This window comes from Labeo rohita, chromosome 3 (genome assembly GCF_022985175.1).
Source record: "Labeo rohita strain BAU-BD-2019 chromosome 3, IGBB_LRoh.1.0, whole genome shotgun sequence".
NCBI lineage: Eukaryota > Metazoa > Chordata > Actinopteri > Cypriniformes > Cyprinidae > Labeo > Labeo rohita.
In genome coordinates, this window is record NC_066871.1 from 26,375,594 (window position 1) to 26,392,641 (window position 17,048).

General features: G+C 34.8%; 1 protein-coding gene across 1 annotated transcript; it reads right to left on the reverse strand.

Moving 5' to 3' along the window:
- Positions 1 to 804: 804 nt before the first annotated feature.
- On the reverse strand, positions 805 to 15,567 carry nlk1 (nemo-like kinase, type 1). Its single transcript, XM_051105463.1, has 12 exons — positions 15,332 to 15,567; positions 13,057 to 13,365; positions 12,441 to 12,570; positions 12,268 to 12,323; positions 10,690 to 10,796; positions 9,296 to 9,381; positions 8,972 to 9,181; positions 8,491 to 8,592; positions 8,294 to 8,380; positions 5,099 to 5,297; positions 4,901 to 4,994; positions 805 to 3,037 (listed from the first exon to the last, which is right to left on the reverse strand). The coding sequence occupies exons 2-12, from the start codon at positions 13,362 to 13,364 to the stop codon at positions 2,989 to 2,991; spliced, it is 1,428 nt and encodes a 475-aa protein (XP_050961420.1). The 5' UTR covers position 13,365; positions 15,332 to 15,567; the 3' UTR covers positions 805 to 2,988.
- Positions 15,568 to 17,048: the final 1,481 nt, after the last annotated feature.

Here is a 17,048-nt window from a genome sequence, read left to right on the forward strand (position 1 = left end):
CCAGTTTCATATATTTAAACCACCAGTCAAACGTTTTTGAACAGTAAGATTTTTAATGTTTTTTAAAGAAGTCTCCGTTTTCAATTTTAATACATTTAAAAATGTAATTTATTCCTGTGATTTTAAAGCTGATTTTTAGCATTACTACTCCAGTCACTAATTCTTCAGAAATCATTCAAATATTCTGATTTGCTGCTCAAAAAACATTTATTATTATTATTATTATTATGTTGAAAACCGTTAAGTAGATTTTTTTCAGGTTTCTTTGATGAACAGAATATTCAGAAGACAACATTTATCTGAAGCAGGAATCTTTTGTAACATTATAAATGCCTTTATCACTTTTAATAAATGTAAAGCATCCTATTTTAAATAGTAAAAATATTTTACTATTTTTTTGCTACATTTTGGGTCAAATTAATGCAGGCTTGGTGAACAGAAGAGACTTCTTAAAAAAATAAAAATCAAATAAAAATCTTACTGTTCAAAAACTTTTGACTCGTAGTGCAAGTTGATCATGTGAAACATTATAAATAACCCATGAATGATAGCTGTAGATTTAACTACTTTATTTATAGTCATTATTAGATAATGTAAACACGAGTACCTTTACTAAAATAACCAAACTCAAGATTAGATTTTTTATGATGAAATGGAAGTAGCAACAGGGAAACGCGTGCATAGACCAACTTTTCACAATAGGAAGAATTATCATTTCATGCAAACCTTTGTGATTGAAATATTGTTCTGTCCAGTAACTGCAACACAAGTGCAATGACAAACCAATAAGACGCAGAGCCAAGGTTTCCAGTGTCTGTCTCTTTAATGTCTATTTTACCCTAATCCATGTCTCTTTTTTTTCATAAAAACTTCAAGTATTTGTTGGGAACACAAAAAGTCCAAAAACATTTTTTTCTGCTAAAATGCAAAGACAAAAATGAAAAAAGAAAAACATAACAAGAAAGCAATAACCATCTTAAAACAACTGTTCAATCATTTTATCAAAGCCATAATAGTCATTAACACGAATATCAAGTTTTGAGTTTCATCTTAAAAATGTCTAACATCTATTATCTTACGACTAAAAGAAATTCACCATTGAGTTAAAATGTTCACTTTCTGCTTGGCAGTCGGCAAGACTAAACCAACCCACCGATCTTCATTCCCGTCACTATTTTGCTAGTTTTTCTACCAACACAATAGCAAAAGTGGTCATAAAAACAACATCAACTTAAACAAAAAATTAAAACCAAAAGCTAAAAAAATTGGTCACAATACATGGGGGGAAAAAAGTTCCTATAATAAAATTAAATAGCAACAGCACATTTAAAAAGTTTCTAAAATAAAACTCCTAATGCACTGCAATTGCAAATCCAAGTGAAGTCCATACACATGCACTGAGAGACATTATTGATGAGCAACAACTGCCTTGATACATCCATTCGTGCCCTGCGCTTGTGTTGCCACCTGGTGGTAGAAGGCCACCGTTTACAGTACTGGGCATTTTTGAGTATTCAACGACTGCCTGGATCCACGTCTACAGTGTCTACAGTCTAGTCCATATTGTAGAATATGAAACCTGAGCTCTAGACTTGTTACTCTGACAAATGAGTTGGGGAGGTTTCGGAGGTATTACACAAACAGCAGCATTTCCCCAACAACTATCTAATCTAAAATTAACCATAAGCCACTGTCCCAACAATCTGCTCTAAAGGAGAAAAAGAAAGCAGACGGATTCAGGGAGAGACTGCAGCTCCACACACGCACACACACGCTTGACGTCATTCGACTGCATTACAGTACATTTTTGATAAACGATTGGGTTCAGTCTATATACACCAGCCCAGTGAACTGAAGGCTGGTTGAGGTAATGAAATATTCAAAAAAAAAAAAATTATTCCAACACTGCACATTCCCTAAACTCTCTGAAACTGCAGTTTTTTGTTTTGTTTTTTAAAACACTCACGGATCAGACGGCTCACCATGAAACCCACGCACCTTGTCCGTCAAACACAAACACCTAACAATTCGGACAAGACGACAATAAATTAAAAAGAGAAAATAAATAATATTCAATCTATCTTCTCTGCCTACAAAGCCTCGCCCAATCAGAGAGCAGGATATTGATATCAATCTCGTTTGGTCCTAGGAGGGGGGCGGGACCTTTGGGAAGATGTTTCAGGTGGAAACGGCACAGTACCTACGTTCCACGGATAAACACGTACGTACGTCTGTCGGCACAAGACGTCGTCGCCTCTAAACAGCGTTCTGATACAACTCTAAAACTCTAATGCGTTCGCTCAAGGATCATTTGCACAGGATGCTTAGTAAGAAATGCTGAGGTTACACAATTAAATGAATAATAACAGTACAGAAAAAAAATAGTAGAAAATCTGAGTGATATCGAACAGAAAGCATTCAGTTGAATGAGGAAGCAATAACAAAGTAAGAAGACTTAAGAACTTTTGGTTACCAGAATTGTAAGAAAAAAACCTAAGAACCCGCAAAAGGAACACAGTGATAAAAGTCTATAGACAGAGTTTGGAGATACACCGCAGAGATACATGCTATGGACTTGTGGGCACTCATCTCATCTCATCTCTTAGTGAAATCATGGTCAGCGCAGTCTTGTCATTTGCATTATTCCAGATGTCCGTATTGCACAACATTGACGTTGGCTCATTTAGTCATATTCAACAATCCATGAGATTTTCTCTTTTTTTTCTGTGGAAAATTCTATTTCCTGTAATCCTCAAGCACACTGTCAGTATAAAAGTGTTCTCAGCAGCATCAGAAGCATTATTCATCAGTGTTGTGTAAGTGGAACTGGAAACAAATGTGTTTTTTTTTTTTTCTGAGAAATCCCCATGTTGAATCAGAGTGAGTGCCGAGAATTCATTCAAAAGCATGTGATCCGTCAAGAACCATCTTCATCTCCAATGCATGCTTGCTGCTATGATCCACATTTCCCAGAATCCACCTCCTCCCTCATCTCTCTTCTTTCCTTGATACTTTTGAAGAATGCCAGGCTGTGGATCTGATACAGATATGAAGAAAAAGAATGATTTGATGATGGCAAAAGAAATATTTTAATAAGAATAAATGTTTGCTGGATAAGTAATTACTGTCAAGATGGGACATACACATTTTTTTATTTATTATAATGTAGATTTACATAAATACAAATTAATAGCTATAAAAAAAAGGTTTGTAGGAACCACTGTCAGTATCAACACCAGGCAAAAAAAAACAAAAAACAAAAAAAACAAACATAATATAAACAATATAAATTTCATATTATATGTAGAACATATAATAAGTAATATTATTGCAAAATATTAATGCAATTTAAAATAGTGGTTTTCTATTGTAATATACTTAAAAATATAATTTATTCCTGTGATGCAAAGCTGAATTTTCAGCATCATTACTCCAGTCTTCGGTGTCTCACGATCCTTCAGAAATCATTCTAATATGATTTATTATCAATGTTGGAAACAGTTGTGCTGCTTTAACATTTTTCTTGGAATCTGTGATACTTTTTTCAGGATTCTTTGATGAACAGAAAATTAAAAAGATCAGCAATTATTTAAATTAGAAATATACACTACCGTTCAAATTTTCAATTTTTATTCTTTCTTTTTCCATTTAAAAGAAATGAATCCTTTTTCTTTTTTCTATTTTTTTAGCAAGGACGCGTCAAATTAATAAAAAAAAAAGTGATAGTGGAAGTTGAGGTTACGTTGTTAGAAAAGATTCCTATTTTGAATAAATGCTGTTCTTTTTAACTTTTTATTCAAAGAATCCTGAAAAACGTATCACAGTTTTCCAAAAAAAAAAAATTAAGCAACAATGTTTCCAACACTAATAAATCATCATGTATTTTGAAAATACATTTTCAAAATAAAAAAAAAAATATTTTGAAGTACATTAAATAAAAAACAGCAATATTGCAATAATATTACTTTTTCTGTATTTTTAATCAAATAAACGGAACTTTGAGGAGTATAAGAGACTTCTTTAAAAAAGGTACTGATCCCAAACATTTGAATGGCAGTGTATACAGGATTGAAATTAAAGTGTAAATTAAACACTACATACAAATAAATACAACCTCCATTTTATCCCTGTCACTTTTGTTAAAAACCCCTCTAAACAGACAATGACTACATAGTTTCAACCAATTTACGAATATGACTGAGAAATTATCGTGCCACTTCACATTATCCCATGAAATTGGAGCTTTGTTGAGACATACACAAAATCATCTCAGACTGAGAGATAAAAATAAATGGGAATTTTCTGAATTTTTAGCGATTTATTGCTGTTTCGTACAAGTTTACAAAACTTCTAGAATAAAAATGTCCCGATAATTTACTCACCCCCATGTCATCCAAGATGTTCATGTCTCTTCCTTTTTTCAAATCGCAAAGAAATTATGTTTTTTGAGGGAAACTTTTCATATATATATATATATATATATATATATATATACACACACACACACACATTTATGATACTGCATTTTTAACCTTCATTCTGTTGAGCACCACTGAAGTCCACTATATAGAGAAAAATCCTAGAATGTTTCCCTCAAAAACAGTCAAAATTTTCCTTTAAAATTTCTTTGCAACTGAAGAAAGAAAGACATGAACATCTTGGATGACATGGGGGCGAGTAAATTATTAGGAAATCTTTATTTTGGAAGTGAAGCAAACCTTTAACTATAACTCAGTTAAATCAATGAATCAAAATTTTACTGCTGACAATTGCTGAGAGGGGCTATTTTGATTCATTTTGAGAAAGGGGAGAAGATCAACCCCCATGTCATTTTTAATTTTGAGTGAATGTACTGCAGAAAGCAGTTCAGTCGTCAGAAACCGCTTGTTCTTCTACTCACCTAATAAAGGTTTTGAAGGCTGCACTCTGGGGATTGATGCACAAAGGCACTCGTTTGCCTTGCTGGTGCTCTGTTATAAAACGATGGATGAGCTCTGAGACGAAGAGAGAAAACAGGTCATCAAAATAGGTCCTTCATGTCAAAAGATGATGAAGGTTTAATCGTAACAAAGGGTCACAATGAGAAACAGAAAGTCACCTTTGCCCTGCCAGACGGAGTGCATGCTCTGCTCATAGTTGTGGCTGAAAGGTCGATCCGCAGGCGGCTCAAAGTCTCTGGTGTACACCCTCCCGCTGGGCACAGAGTAACAGCACTTACACATGCAAGTGTGGTACCGCAGACGACCCTCATCCAAGTACGGATGAGACAGAGCGTCACTGCCCGAGATCCGCTTGGCCTATAGAGGAAGACACACACACACACACAAACAAACTATTACCTGAAGAACAAAACTAACTGAAGTCATTTTCACTCCAAAATAATGAACATTAAACTGTCGGTAAAAAGTGACAGTAAAGACGCTTAAAGCGAAAGTACACACAAAAATGAAAATTGTGTCATTAATTGATCACCCTTATGTCGTTCCAAACCCGAAAGACAGTGGTTCCCAACCACGTTCCTGGAGGCCCCCCAACACTGCATGTTTTCCATGTAACCTTAATTAAACACACCTGATTCAAATCATCAGCTCATTAGTCGAGATTACCTGAAGACCTGAAACAGCAATGTCAGACAAAGGAGAGATGCAAAACGTGCAGTGTTGGAGGGCCTCCAGGAACGTGGTTGGGAACCACTGCCGTAAGTGACCCTAGTTCATCTTCTGAAAACAATTTATGATATTTCTGATTAAATCCGAGAGCTTTCTGTGGTTCAACCACATAAAAAGTATTCTCATAGCTTCATAACATTATGGTTGAACCACTGTCGTCACATGGACTATTTTAGCAATGTCCTTACTACTATTCTGGGCGTTGAATGTGTTGGTTGCATTGCTGTCTATGCAGGGTCAGAAAGCTCTTGGATTTCATCAAAAAAATCTTAATTAGTGTTCTGAAGATGAATGAAGGTCTTACGGGTTTGGAACGACATGAGGGTGAGTAATTAATGACAGAATTTTCATTTTTGAGTGAACTATCCCTTTAAATTGTTGCAATAGATTTCCTTTGTTTTGAACTTTTACCAAAGAACTCTGAAAAACGCATACTTCTAAAAAGAATATATATAATAAGCAGTGCAACTATTTTCAAAAGTGATCATAAAAATGTTATTTAACATCAAATCAGCATATTAGAATGATTTCTGAAGGATCATGTGACACTGAAGACTGGAGTAATGATGCAGGAATTACTTACATTTTAAAATATAAAACAGGTATTGTAAACTGTAATGATATTAACAATGATGTCAATATGATTCACTGTATTCTCATTACTCAAGAAAGAAAAAAAACAAACAAAAAAAAAAAACCCCTCATTAACGCATCTTAGTAGGAGTTATAAGCCATACAGCAAACATTGTAATTACATATATTTAGGGTGAGACACTGCAGGTGAATAGGGTAAATAATTAAAAAAAAAAAAACTAATAGTTATCGCCTTGCTTACCCAGCTGATTGATTACACTGATAATTGCAAAAAAAAATTTTATTACAAGATTTCTAAAATGTTAGGTTTAAATATGCAAATGAGGTATTATTTAATGAAATATGTGCTAATTTGCATAGATTTCTAGTACAAAATCTGAAGTCCATTTCAAAATTCTTGTTTAATTTTTTTTGACATATTAGAGTCAAATGTTTTTACAAAGGGAATTTTGGGTATTTCATTTTTGTCACTCCATAATTCAGAAAATACTTAGAATAGACAGAAAGCATCATATTTTCACAATTTTTGAGAGAATAAAACGTTGTATATAATCAAGCAAATTATACATGACCAAATCCCTCTGTAAAAACCTTCAGAATATAGACAGGAATAAAAACGTAAAGTTTGGTGTGTGTAAGTGCTACTGAAGTGGAGATTTATGGCTCATTGTAGGAGAAAACCCCCACTAATTTTGAGAAAACAGCCTTTAAGGTACCGCCTCCAGGCAACACGGCCTATTTTTGTTTTGTTTTTTTAGTAAAAATGAGACACCCAGTTAAATGATCAATGCTCCCTTAGTAATGAAGTCAAATACTAATAAATGAAATTACTAAAAAGTGGTCACATGACCCATAGGGGCCATTTTGTTTCCACTTTCAGGACGTGTGTGCATGTCAAATGACTCCATATTTTCTCCAATGAAAGGTGCATTTTCATCAATTTTCATCCATATAATTGCCAACAAAAAATCTGAGTCACCTTCACTGGTTAGTAAAGAAGTATTTTCAAAGACTTTACATAATATATCATCAAATATATCATAGGAAGTTACAAAAAAAACTGCATGTTGCCTCACATGGCCATACCAGGCATATAGGATAGAATACATGTATATGATATTTGTAAGGAAAAAAAAAAAAGTTTATTTATTTATTTTTATTTATAAAATGCAATGCATTTATAAGAATTGTAATTCATGTACAATATCTGCACACATTATGATTTTTCCGTTAAGAGGAATTGCTTCCTCAACACAGTGAGGATTCATTAGCAAGGACGGAGATTTTACATGCACATGCTTTTTAATTTTTTTACTTTAAAATAACACTACATTTAATGTTTTGGTATGATAACAGATATGATAGTTTGGTTATACTTGTGATCCATGATGGTACAGTGTTGCCTGAAAGCAACATCTGGGTATGAAATCTTATTTTTTTAATCTTTAATTAAATATGAAAGATGCAATACATCAAAAACTTGATGAATCTGTTTGTTCAAATGTTTGGTTAAAGAAATTGATGTTTTAAATATATATATTAACTTTTTTTACACATGAAAATATCCAATGTTTCACTTTGTCTCTTGTGGTACAATGTTGCCTTGAGGCAACAAACTTTTAAAAAAAAAATAAATAAAAAATATAAAAATGTTTATTGATAATGTTATAGTGTCCAATTTTAAGCAGGAAAAACATATTGTGTACCGTATTGTAATTTAAATCTATTGACACAAATAGATAAAGAGCTATAAAAGAAACACTTATTTTGGATGTTTTCTTTTCATCTTTCCACTAGTATGAAAAACCAAAAAGCCCAACATCTTGACAGGCGCATAAAAAAAACGTGTTTCCCCTTAACATTTAAATAAATACTGTATTATTTTGTAATATTTTGTCATTGTATTTTCTCTCAGTTTTGTGAGATTCAACCATTCATAAGAAGAATGTGCTTTAAAATGTAAATGTTATGAAATACATTGAGCCAAAATGTGGTCAGTCATCACTGTGATCTAGAAAAGTCATACTCACTGGATCGAAAACTAGCATGCGGCACAAAAGATGAACAGCTTCATGTGTTGCTCCGTCTGACAACATGTACAGAACAGACAGCGAGGGCTAAGAGAGACAGCACAAATAAAAGTTAAAATATTGTATTTGATTTAAGGACAGATTTGTGCATTACATCTTTATGCACTAATAAATCATCGTAAAGGAGAATACTGAACTGGTTTGTGGGGTCCTCTAAGAATGTGCGCTCGTGCTCCTTCACACGCCGATGCCATTGCAGAAAGAGGAGGAGTCCCGAGCAGATCAGTGATCAGATCCAACTGAGAGAAAAAGAATGGAGAAACCAAGTGAGAATGAAGACTCTTTAAATTTACTACTTTTAGTGTTTGTGTATATGACTCTCTTAATGTTTTTTTAAACAAGTCTCTAATGCACACCAAAGTTGCATTGTAAAATAATGTAAAATATTGTTACAAATTTAAAATGACTCTTTTGAATGCATTATAAAATTTTATTTATTTCTGTGATGCAAAGCTGAATGTTCAGCATCATTACTTCAGTGTCACATGATCCTTCAGAAATCATTCTAATATGCTGATTTGGTCCAATTGTGGTCAGTTTAAAGCATGAATATAAGTATTAATTTCTTTCAAAAATGTTACTGATCCTAAACTTTCGAACGGTAGTGTACATCATTACCTGTTGTATGGGGCTCTGAGCCTGGAAAAGAATACGCCTGCCCAGCAACTCTGCGAAGATGCAGCCTACAGACCAGACATCGATCGATGAAGTGTAATGCTGGCATCCCATCAGAACCTCCGGAGCACGGTAATACTGCGTCACCACCTCCTGCGTCATGTGACGAGAAGGATCCGGCTCCTCCACTCGCGCCAGGCCAAAGTCACAAATCTAAATGGAAGGAAAAGTGACATTTCTCACTTTGCCATATTTGACAGTTCTTTTGTCCATTTTATGATGTGATTGAGCAAACATTTGATGTATGTTGCATGTGCAGTGTGGTACCTTAAGCAGACAGTTGCTGTTGACCAGCAGGTTCCCTGGTTTGATGTCTCTGTGCAGAATGCCCGCAGAATGCAGGTACTTCAGCCCTAAGAGAAAAAAAAAAAAAAAGAGAGGCCATAAGAGCAACTGGCAGGAAGGACAACACTAACATATCATACAACCAAACGCCAACTTTCCAGATTAGGGAACTAATACTTCCTGCACTTGCTAATACCAACATCCGTGATGTTAAGAGGTGCTTTACCTCCACTAGTGCATGTCATTGATGAAGTTGAAAGGGAAGTACAAAAAACAAAATAAAAGGAAATATCTAAAGGATCTGGTGCTTTCCCATAAGAATAAACTTACCATGAATTATAAAAATATATATATATACATACTTTACAATTCAAAGTTTGGGGTTGATATGATTTTTCATTAAAGAAATTAATAGTTTTATTCAACATGACTCAAACTGATCAAAAGTGACAGTAAAAAAAAAAACTTCCATTTCAAATACATGCTGTTCTTTTAAACTTTATATTTATCATATAATCCTACAAAAGGATCAAAGTTTCCACAAAAATATGAATAATGTTATAAATGTTTATTAAACAAATTCATAATAATAAGAAATGTTTCTTCCAAGTTCCAAATCAGCATATTAGAATGATTTCTGAAGGATCATGTGACATTGAAGACCAGAGTAATGATGCTGAAAATTCAGCTTTGCCACCAAAGGAATAAATTATTAAAATATATTAATATAGAAGCTGCACAGTTTAAACTGCAATCATGTTTCACATTATTGCTGTTTTACTTTACACCTTACCAACCCCAAACTTCTGAAAACTAGTGTATCAAATAAATCCTTACCTAAAATAATTTACAAAAATGACCGCAATGGACAAGCACCAATAAGATGATATGACAAACCTGTGGGTAAATTACTCTTACTTTCCGCTAACAGTGTGGAATCATTTGCACAACATTTCATGTACGTGATATCGGATTTTGATAATTGAGGCATTTCACAAGTGTGATTCCATTAATATTAGTATTGTCACCCCTACTCCAGATTCATTATAAACGTAAATACAGCCTCAGATAGAAGAAGATTCATCAGACTCTCATCGGCAACAAGAGTAAAAATTGCCCCAAACAAGATTAACAGTTCAGTGGGATTTTGCTAACAAATTTTATTTTCAGAACATAAGATTAAAGCTTCCCAGGCCGATTACAAGGTCAAAGATAATCCCATTCTGCAACGCAGGCACAAAACACATCAATCTTTCATCTGTCCTGATTAAATACTCCAGATTCCCAACAAAAAAATAAAAAGGAAGAAGAAAAAAAAAAAAAAAAAAAAAAAAAAAAAGTGTAATCCAAAAGTGACATATGCCATGTGAACTCACCCCTGAGTATCTGGTAGAGGAACACCTTGATGTGATCGGTGGTGAGAGGCTGAGGGGAAACGATGACTTTATGTAGGTCACTCTGCATGAGCTCAGTGATCACGTATCTACACCACAGACCCAGTTAAGAAAACAACTGACCTGCAAAACATCTACAGACATAATAACTAATACTATGAGGGGGTAAAGAAAAAAAAAAAAAAAAAAAAAGAAACCAGCCGTAACTTCTGCATATGCATATTATATACACACACATCTGCATATTATATACACACCCATCATTCATTATCCTTGTGGGGATTCTCTAAAGGTGCAATGATTTTTATACTGTCCACTGTATTTTCTATCCCCTTACCCTAACCCTTACAGAAAATATTCTGTATTTTTACATTCTTAAAACTCATTCTGTATGATTTATAAGCTTGTTTCCCTACAGGGACTGCAATTTAGTCCCCAGGAGTCTGTGTGTATTCAGGTTTAGGTCCCCACCAGGATATAAGAACAAGACCCCCCCCCCCACACACACACACATTAAGGAATTATTTTTTCAAGTTTTCCTTGAATCTTTGCATTTTGCACTTTCTAACACAGTTACTGGCAAATTTACTCGCCAAAGCTAATTTTCACTTGTGTTTGGCGCTTGGCAAGGTGTTAATTTTAAACCTTGGATGCAAACCAGGACATTGACAAATTAATAAGCGCAAAAACAGCTTCACATTATGCCAAAGTTAAAAACAAACAAACAAAAAAAAACAAGCTAGCCCGCGCTGTAAAAATTAATATTATAAAGACTGCAAAAGTTCCACATTCTAAATTTTGAGCCACTGCAAAACAGACAATAGATACATGTACACATTCAATATTAAAACATCAAGTTGCTTTGCAAACTGCAATCAACTAAAGTCTTTACACTCTATTTTCCCTAGTCTTTACATGTTTAGGTCATGTTCTGGTCTGCCATTACTCCATGTCTGCCACTTTCACACTGATAGCATAAAGCACAACTCTGACAGACATGCAAATACTGCGACTGCGGTTTAACGTTATACCAGCTGTCGGTTGACATATACTGTCAAATACTCCTAATGGAAACAAACCAACTACTTAAAGGGATAGTTCACACCTAAATTAAAGTTTCATTAGTTTTAATGCAGAAGAGGATATTTTGAAGAAAGGCTGCCGGTAGCCATTGACTTCTATAGTATTCTTTCCCCATACTAAAGAAATCAATGGCTACCAGCAACTGTTTGGTTACCATCATTCCTCAAAATATCTTTCTTCCGATGAATAACTTTCTTCAGATGAATCCACCGCTGAAGAAAGTTTGATTACCATTGTGTTTACTTGTGTGGTTTATGAAACTTTGGGGGTCCTATATACTTGCATTATATGGACTCACAAAGACAGGATCGATTCTTTTTCTACAAATCTGAAGAAAGAAATGAGTAAACAATGAGAGAATTTTCATTTTTGGGCAGAACATCCCTTAAATCCCCTCAGCATTAAGGCATGAATAAAATAAAGTTAAAACGTATCAGAGAGGAACAATTTCAGGTGAAATGGGAGTCTGAAGGATACATCTCCTCAAAGCAGTCGATTTGTGGAGGTTGGAGGATGTCGAGGGCAGACAGCACCTGCCAAAGCAAGTTCCCATCATTACAAAAAGCATGCAATCAAGTTACAAAACCCTAAAAACACACACACTTCTTTTCTCAATAAATCTATTAGTTTCCTCCATCTGCAAAACTTACATTGTCATGTTTAAAGAAACACAGCATCCGGAGTTCCCTGAACACACGTTTGCAGGAGACCAGGTTCTGGAAGACATTCGGCATTTTCTTCAGAGCCACCTTACGCCCATCCCGAGGGTCCGTCACAGACCTATCAATGCAAAAGGACAGCCAGAGTGTGCAATATTTAACACCACTGCCCAAACTTTGGCTTCAGTAAAATTTTAATTAAACTTTAAAAGGGATAGTTCACCCAGAAATTAAAAGGACGCAGGAGCCAGCATTTGGATTTCATTAAAAATATCTTAATTTGTGTTCTGAAGATGAATGAAGGTCTTATGCGTTTGGAACAACATGAGGGTGAGTAATTAATGACAAAATTTTAATTTTTTAGGTGAACTAGCCCTTTAAGACATATTGAAAAAGAACTGACTTTTTAAATTGCAAACATACTTTAAAATATTACTGTTCTTACTGCATTTGTAATCAAATATATGCAGCCTTGCTGAGCATAAGAGACTTCTTTCAAAAATATATATTTTTTAAATCTTACAGATCCCAAACTTTTAAATGGTAGTATATCTACATGACAGATGGTCACTTTAAATAAGCATGCTGGGATGACATCAGGACTTACCAGACCACCCCAAATGCACCATAACCAATAGGCCGATCAGGCTCCATTTCAGCAGGACTCGGGACCTCACTTGCTGGGTTACTGTGAGGCTGCGGGATGGCCGCCCCTCCACCTGCGCTGCCCCCGAGAGACGCCGGGTGCCTGGGAGTCCCAGCGGGTGCGTTGGGTCCGGTCGGATTTGGTGTTGTGCTGAGGCCCGTTGAGGTAGTGCCGGTCGTGGTGTTGACACAAAAATACTTGTGGCCTAACTCTGACCCAGGGAACAAGTTACCACACACTGTTGGCCGAGAGGATCCATGGAAAGCCATCCTATGTGAAAACAAACACAGGTCAGGAACTGTTATTAAACTGACAATAGAGGGTTTGCACTTATATCACGAATTGGCCAGTTACACGGATGCGTAGCCATACTGGCGATATTCGAATGTAAACAACAGCATCGACTGCACAGTTAATGTACTACTGAATATGTTGTTCTGCTAATTTACGCTGTCTAAATCACGGAAAAACATATGGGAGCGGCAAAATCATATAGAGAAGGACATAGTAAGCAGGAAAGGGCGCAATATTCTGACAAACTACAGATACATACAAATAATTAAGATATTAGCCTAATATTTCACCTACCTGACTGGAAATTGTATTACAAACACAAATGGTGTCAAGAATCTTGCCCTGGAAATCCTGGTTCAGTTTGGCCAACCACAAACGCCTTTTGTTCCTTACTGTTTGCACTCTTCTCCTTGATTTGACAATAATTGACCATTTTCAGCAGCAATAATTAGCTAAATATGCAAGTTTCGTTCGGTTCAGTGCCACCAACATGGCCGACCGATGACACGTTGTGAAAGCACACTATTCTGTTATTATCAGAAAAACGCTGATAACCATATGGTTTCAGTTCTCATTGATTTCCATTGTATTTGTGTCCATACAACAGAAGTTAATGGGAACTGCAACTGTTCAGTTACCAACATACATTTAAATACACGTAAAACTGTTTACCACAGAAAAAAAGAGAGTCATACAGATATGGAGTGACATAAAGATGAGTAAATTGACAGAATTTTCACTTTTGGGTGAAATAGCCCTTTAAATTGATGATCTGCAGCCCAAAAGTAGTTTAATAAAACCACACATTTCTCAATTATGAGACTAAGCTGACAGAAACTCCCCACTAAATTTTCTCATTCAAATGTCATTTGACACTTTGCAACACTGGTTCTCATATATCATTACCAAACCTCAAGTCTGAATATGTGGGGATGTAAAATAACATTCAAAATCGGCATTGCAGTTTCCAGTGAATTATACCTTTTGTTTTTGACTCAAAAGACTTGTAATGTAGCATGGAAATAGCTTGTCATTTTGGGTACTTAAAACGTAGTCACAAAAGTTTTAAATGACACATTTTAGATATTATACATTTAAATGCAACTATTTCTATTTCTTTCAGCAATGCTGTATGTACAGTCGTGATGGCACTACGCTAATTTCTTAAGGTGAAGACTTCCTCAACAGATAACCAGTCCAAAAATAATTAGGTTACAAACATAAAGGTACAGTAAACAAACTACTGAACTTAAACATGGGTAAATATTGAGAAATCCAAACAAGTTGAGCTAGTGTTCAATTCCTACAGCCGCATTGCAACAGTGCAGCTCACTCAGAAACTAGACCAAATGCATGCCAAAGGTTGATGTACTTTAATCATGCGCTCGGTCGGTGATCTGACAGCGCATTTCTCCGTAATATCAGTGCGATTAGCATGCAAAACACTTGTGCTTGCAACACGTCTGGAAAGTTCGCATCAGTCTTGTTCCTCATCTTTGTTCGCAAGCTGCTCTTTCCTCTATATATCGAAGCTAACAAGCTACATTGCAATGACACAACTCGTCACAAGGTGAATATTTAAGCTGCTAAAAGCTCTTCCACACACCACAGCAGCCTGCATACATATTATTTCAATCTTATACATTTCTGGTTTAGTTCTGTATCATTTCAAGGCAGTTAACTCTAATAATAATGTAGCTAACGCGACCTCACCAGCTGTTACCTCCGGCTAGCTAGCTAATTAATCTGCTCCGTGACCTATATATGATGTTTATATGCACAAATGATCTATTTCACAGCGAAAATGATCACATAAAGTGAATATAATCCAACCTAATGCACACAGAAACGCATACGTGCGTTGTAACTCGAAATACAGGCCGATAGTGTAGGTTTATTGGCTACAGATGTTTGTAAAGTTAGCTTTAGCACAGCGGCTAACCTCTCGGAGCTGATGGCAGCGGCGGCGGAGCTCAAATCTTCATGACGGATGCTGGCGGATCGCAGCGCTCTCCCTGCATTTCTGCTCGCTTTATATTCCTTCTGCTGCAGCTGATCCCAAATCTGAACTGTCTCGCCGTGTTCCTCTCTCTCTGATCTGGAAATCAGCTGTTGGAAATAGCGGTAGTGAGGGAGAAGGAGGAGTTGAAAGAGGGGGATGGAGTGAAAGAAAGGAGGGATGAGTGTATGGGGGTGGGGAGGACCACCGGTGTCAACAATGCGAGGGGCACAGTTTAACCGTTCACTGTCTTGTGCTAATAATACACTCATGGTGCAAATTACAGAGCTTGAAACTTTTACAAGATCAACGAAAGCAGCTTAACATTCCGGAAATATTAGTTACGAAAGGTTTACTATAATTTGAGACTATAAAATTGTGATATGCACAAGTGTCATCACTTGTCACTTTGTCTTTGTGTGATGCTATTGTTATTTATTTATTGGTAACATGTTAAAAAGGTTGAGCTGTCGTGTAAAAAAAAAAAAAGTCAAATAATATTTGTATGTTCTCCTGCCACGCTAAAAGGTCCCATTATAATTGTATAAATTACAAATATTTAAAAAAAATTTCATTCAGTTCGATTTTTTTTAAACATCTGTTAAAGCAGCTTAACTTTCGGAAATATTATTCAGATTTTTCTTTTTTAATTGCAAATTGTACTCAACAAGACAGGTAACATTCAAACAACATAAGGCACATCCATCATAAATAATACGAATAATCAACATAAATAATAATAATTACACTCACAGAAATAATAGCAACAATAAGGGGAAAGAAAAAAAAACACACAAGGAGTAGTTTACTAGAATTTGAGACTATAAAACTGTGTGATGCACAATTATCACCATTCGTTTTATTTATTTGTTTATTTATTATCTTAATTTATAACAGGTTTGACAGGTTAAGCATGATGAAAGATGAAATACACTAGAATTTGAGACTATAAAATTGTGATGCACAATTATCACCATTTGTTTTATTTATTTATTTATTTGTGTGTATGTTTGTTTATTATTTTAATTTATAAGAGGTTTGACAGGTTAAGCATGATGAAAGATGAAATAAACTAGAATTTGAGACTATAAAACTGTGTGATGCACAATTATCACCATTCGTTTTATTTATTTATTTATTTGTTTGTATGTTTATTTTCTTAATTTATAACAGGTTTAACAGGTTAAGCATGATGAATGATGAAATAAACTAGAATTTGAGACTATAAAACTGTGTGATGCACAATTATCACCATTCGTTTTATTTATTTGTTTGTTTATTTATTATCTTAATTTATAACAGGTTTAACAGGTTAAGCATGATGAATGATGAAATAAACTAGAATTTGAGACTATAAAATTGTGATGCACAATTATCACCATTCGTTTTATTTATTTATTTATTTGTTTGTATGTTTGTTTATTATTTTAATTTATAAGAGGTTTGACAGGTTAAGCATGATGAAAGATGAAATAAACTAGAATTTGAGACTATAAAACTGTGTGATCCACAATTATCACGATTCGTTTTATTTATTTATTTATTATCTTTTCTTAATTTATAACAGGTTTGACAGGTTAAGCATGATGAATGCAGTTAATACTACAATTTGTGCAAATAAAATAAATAAACAAAATAATACTTGCATGTTTTCCTGCCA

Bases quoted from the DNA above. Each gene is read 5' to 3' on its own strand.
- nlk1 (XM_051105463.1), bottom strand. From the start codon at position 13,364: ATGGCTTTCCATGGATCCTCTCGGCCAACAGTGTGTGGTAACTTGTTC. The intron at 8,381-8,490 runs GTTCAGTATTCT...TGTCTCTCTTAG, and splicing joins TTAGAGGACCCCACAAACCA to CCCTCGCTGTCTGTTCTGTA. The intron at 4,995-5,098 runs GTGACTTTCTGT...TCTTCGTCTCAG, and splicing joins CTCCGTCTGGCAGGGCAAAG to AGCTCATCCATCGTTTTATA.